This window comes from Propithecus coquereli, unplaced genomic scaffold (genome assembly GCF_000956105.1).
Source record: "Propithecus coquereli isolate 6110/MARCELLA unplaced genomic scaffold, Pcoq_1.0 Scaffold18, whole genome shotgun sequence".
In the NCBI taxonomy this organism is placed as follows: Eukaryota; Metazoa; Chordata; class Mammalia; order Primates; family Indriidae; genus Propithecus; species Propithecus coquereli.
The window spans coordinates 885,672-890,594 of record NW_012142745.1 but is presented as its reverse complement, the minus strand read 5'-3'; the positions used below and the strand labels follow the sequence as shown (position 1 = coordinate 890,594).

At 57.2% G+C, this 4,923-nt stretch overlaps 1 protein-coding gene across 1 annotated transcript in view; it reads right to left on the bottom strand.

Annotated features, from left to right (window-relative positions):
- Window positions 1–1,317: 1,317 nt before the first annotated feature.
- The window catches only part of WNT6 (wingless-type MMTV integration site family, member 6), a 13,187-nt gene continuing 9,581 nt past the window's right edge, over window positions 1,318–4,923 (bottom strand). Inside the window, exons 2-4 of the mRNA XM_012642496.1 lie at window positions 4,260–4,480; window positions 3,698–4,032; window positions 1,318–2,134 (exon numbers count right to left, since the gene is read on the bottom strand). Of these exons, the coding sequence (XP_012497950.1) occupies window positions 1,673–2,134; window positions 3,698–4,032; window positions 4,260–4,480 (1,018 nt within the window). The 3' untranslated portion in view covers window positions 1,318–1,672. The remainder of the gene's footprint in view (window positions 2,135–3,697; window positions 4,033–4,259; window positions 4,481–4,923) is intronic.

Here is a 4,923-nt window from a genome sequence, read left to right as displayed (position 1 = left end):
CTAAGAATGTAGGCATAGAGCTGTCAGGTGGAGAAAGTCTGCTGAGGAGAGAATGAGGACAGCATGCAAGGAGAAGCTGGGATAGGCAGAAACAACAGATACAAGGGCAATGAGGCAAGGAGATGAGCGAGACCTATGACATCATTTGAGCCCCTGATTTCAGCTGTACCAGCATTCAGATTTATCCCTGGACTTCCCAGGTATAAGAGCCATTCATTAACTCCCTTTGGCCTCAGCTAGAAGTTGGGCATCTTCATTTGCGATCAGGGCCTGCTCAATACCTGCAAAGCATCACCTCTCTATACTCATTCTCACAGTAACTACCAATTATTAAACATAAATTTGACATACATTATTATGTGTCAAATGCTATGCCAAGTGCTTGCATATCTCAAAGAAAAAAAATCCTTCCAACAATCCTATGAGGGTGTGGGCTGGATTATAATGGCTGCAAATTCTTTTCCACTCCTTCCATGGAGAGGTGTAAGCTATTTCCCCTCTTTTTGAATTTTGGCTGGCTCTGTGACTTATTTCAACCAATAGAGAATGACAGCAACGCTATGGAACTTCCAAAACTGGACCTCAAAAAGAGGTTCTGCCTTCAAGCTTGGTACACTCTCTTTTGAAAGTCAGTCATATGTAAGAAGTCTAATTACCCTAAGGCCACCATGCTGTGAGGAAGCCCAAGCTAGACACATGGAGAGGACCAAGATCACTGGAGAGCTCTTAGGCCCAAGACAAATTCACTTCCTCTCACTCTAAGAGTGATTAGAATGCTGTTCTGGGCAGTCTTTGCAATGTTAATGGTGGTGAAGCTAGTTTTGACAGTAACAAAATCTCACGTTGTTAATAACATATTTCCATCACATTATACAGTTTATAAAGTGCTTTAATCCTATGGGCTTGCATGGTCTTAAAAGTCTACCCTTGAATTCCCCAGGGGTCACAGAAACAGACACAGTCTCCTAAATATTAGACAAGGGCTCGCCCCAGAGCTGAGCACACTACCAGAGGCTTCTGGTCCCCTTTCCTAGACTTTCCCTTTCACTTTGTCCCTTTAATAAAGAGGAATCACTATTTCTTTCCCCACTTGCAGATCCAGACCCCAGACGTGTGACAAGAGTAAACAAGAATGTCAAGAGAGGGTTTCCAGGAGAACCCAACCCGGTTGGAGAGGAATGGGACAGAGACCCAGCATAATGACCCCGAGACCCTAGTTCCATCAAAACCACCTCCCTTTACACACTGCTTCCGGAGCCTGGCCTTCTGGCAGCCCACAGGAGATCGGCCTCCTCCCAAAGTGTGGGTCCAATCCTATTGGTTTAAATATCTTTATTGATACTAAATTCACTTGCCCATCCCATGGCCTGCAATTCGGAGGAGCCTCACATCCAGAGGCCTAGAGACTGGCTTTTTGGTTTCCACCTGGGGGCCTAGGCAGGAAGGGCCGGTATAGTCTCCCTCTGAAACTCCCCGAGCGCCTTTCAGGGGCTGCCAGGCGCCCATGGCCTTCGAGGGCAGCCGGGCTTAAGCCCCCCGCCGTTTCCAGAGGCTTGAGAGATGGCCTTGGGCAAGGAGAGGCCAGTCCGGGAGCTGGAGCCCTGAGGAGCCCTGAGGTCCCGCAGGTGCGAGAGGCGGCTCTGCGCAGTGAGTTTAAGGGCCTGGCGGCGGGTCAGAGGCAAAGGCTGAGCTCCTTGCGCACGCGGCAGCGGTGGCACTGCACTACGCAGCACCAGTGGAAGCGGCACAGGCAGTTCTCCTCAAGCTGCACGCTCTCCTGGCGGTGCCCGCGGCCGCAGCACAACAGGTCGCAGCCGCTGAGGTCCGGGGCACTGCTATTGCAGGCGCGGCCGCGCGTGCCCGGTGAGCCCGTGCGCCGGTTGGGGGCGCAGAAGTCCGGCGAGTCCGCCGCGTAGAGGAGGTCGGCGCGGCCCGGCGGCTTGAGCGTGCGGACCGCGGGCAGCAGGGCCTTGCCGTCGTTGGTGCCCATGACGCGCGAGGCGCCGTGGAAGCGCTCCAGCAGCCGCGCGCCCACCTCGCGGAACGGGGGCAGCTTCTGCCAGCAGGTGCGCAGCGCGCACGAGCCGGACAGCCCGTGGCACTTGCACTCGGTGCGCGTATGGCTCCGCACGGCCTGCGGGGAGCAGAGGGACGGGCGGATGGGGACACAGAACGGACAGAAAATAAGATTGGGGGTGGTAGGTGAACAGAAGAGAGGAAAATGTAGACCAAAAAAAAAAAAAAAAGAGCGCAAGGTGGGGAGCAGGAAAGCAAGGAAGCGACAGTTGAGAAGGGAGGAAGAGGAAGAAAAAGGATGTAGGAGTAAGAGAAGTGGGGAGTAGGAGGACAGTATGTAGCGCAGAGATTCCAGGATCCAAAGACAGGGGGTGGGAAAGAAAGCAGAATGGACGGCAGGGGTGAGATTCTGGAGGAGGGGGAGAGGTGGCAGCTGTCTAAGCCTAGGCCTCTTGGCAGCCCGGCCCCCTCATTCCTGCCCCCCTCGGCCCCAGGCAGGAGCTGAGCAGAGACGCAGAGCCAGCCGCCTGGGCGTCTGTCTACGCCACCCCTCCCCAACTCTCCCCAACAGGTATGTGGGCCTGTCTGGACATTATTCTCTGGGCCCCTTCCCCCCCAACCCCCCACCCGATACCTCAAACCCTAGAGGACACAGGGTGTGTGTGGTCGTGTCCCTAGAGGACTCTAGACCTCAGGTATAGGGTACAGGAGGGCCCACTGGGAATGCACTACAGAGAAGGGAACCCAGAAGCCCTCCCCCTTATTTGATGTTCTTGTCTCAAGCTGGGGTCTAAGATTCACAACCGTAGTAGAGATTTATGGGTTAGATGATCCAGGAAAATCACCTCTGGAAGCTCAGAGTCCGAGGGCCAACTTGACCTACAGACATGTGCCCCCCTGCCCCCCACATCTCTCCTGACTCCCTCCTGGAACCATCTCACCCAGTCAGGCTTCTTGCCCCTAAACAAGAGCTCCTGGGTTCCTCCTCATGGCAGAGGAGAGGGAAGAGGCTGCCATGGCTCTGGGTAGGTGAGACTTGGGGGGGGATTGCAGGGCAGCCAGTTGGCGAGTGCCCAGCATCAGTTATGGCTCCTGGCCTCTGCCTGACCCCAGGACTGGCTCCTTGTCCTTCCCTCCTTTCCAAGCCCATTGCATCCTCAGCCTGTTCTAGCCCTTTCTAGGTCTCCCTCACTCTCCCTGTCTTCCCTACCTCCAGGCCCCAGACTTTGTTCCAGCTTCTCTCTTTCATCCCCAGCCTTGACTTCCCCCTCCCCTCCCCTGCTCCTCCTCCTTCATCCTTCCCCTGCCCCTGCCCTGGCACCTCAAGCTTTGCTTCACCTGTCCTGTCTCAGAGCTATGCCCTCCCTTCCTTGGATCCCTACAGGCCCTCAGTGCTATTCCCTGAGTGTCCTCTTCCCACTCTGCCCACTGTACCACCCAGCGTCAAGCCTTCCCAGACCCCCAAGTTACCCCTTTTCTATGCGGGCACCTCACCCCCCCAACATGCTCATCCGTGCTCTCAGCCAATCTAACGCGTGCCCCTCAGCCCATGCTCACTCCCACACACATTAACGCACCCCTACACCCACACACCCGCACTCGCGCCCACACTTCCACAGACACGCCCCTACACACACCACACTCGCCCCCCACACACTTCCACTTTCCTGCCCGTACGCACCAGCCGGCCCGCCTCGTTGTTGTGCAGTTGCACCAACGCGCGGATATCTCCGCGTCCCCGCTTGTGCCGCGCGTCCATAAACAGCCTGGACTTCTCATCCCCGAAGTCCACGTCGTCGCCGCAGCCTCCCCATTCCCACGCGGCGCTGCCTTCCTGGGAGCCCGCGGGGCCGGGGGGCCCTGGGGTGCCGGGCAGGCCAGAGGGCCGGGGTGGGGCCCGCCCATGAGGCGCCTGGCAGCCGCACTGCAGCAGCTCGCCCATGGAACAGGCCTGCGTGACCGCGTGGCTAGCGCCCGCCGCCGTGATCGCAAACACGAAGGCGGTCTCCCGAATGTCTGCGGGTGCAGGGAAGGGCAGTCAGAGCGCAGGACCACAGCTGAGGCCCGGGGCCTGAGGTGGGCGGGGCAGTGTGGCGGCTTCAGGAAAGGCCTAGGAGACAGGGTCGCGCAGGGTGCCCAGATCCCAGCGGGGAGGTGGGACTCAGGCAGCCTCCCCAAACCAGCTCCTCTGGTGCCCCAACGAGAAGAAAGCACCCCCACTCCCACCTCCTTCCCACACTGACCCTGCTGCAGGATGCGGCCAAAGGCCTTGCTGTGGCTGGAGCAGTTCCAGCGGCGGAAGCGAAACTGGAACTGGCATTCTCGAACCCCGAGCCGGGCGCCCCGGGCTAGCTCTGCCACCACTTCCGGCTCAGCCTGGCACAACTCGGCCTGCCGCCCAGCCAGTCTCCGTGCCTTCCTGCAGATGCTGGTAGGGTCCATGACCAAGGGGCTGCCCACGGCCCTGGGGAGCAGAGAACACCAGGTTAGGGATGTAACCCAACAAAAGGGCTTGGGGTGGAGGGGAGGAAGACCAGCCCCACTCAGCCCACAGCCAGGAGCTGTGACATGCCTCCCCACCCCACCCCCAACTGAGCTCGATATTCCTGTCTGCTTCTCTTACCATCCCACATCTGTGTCCCCTCTTAATAAGATTCTAGACTGACAATTGCTATAGAGCAAGGAGTCAGTCTTATCTTTCTGTGTACATCTCCATTAATAAATCCTTATAGGAATTTGACTCAAGGTGAAGGCAGTTGGCCAGGCATGGTGGCTCATGCCTGTAATTCTAGCACTCTGGGAGGCCGAGGCTGGAGGATTGCTCAAGGACAGGAGTTCAAGACCAGCCTGAGCAAGAGTGAGACCCTGTCTCTACTAAAAATAGAAAGAAATTAGCTGGACAACTAA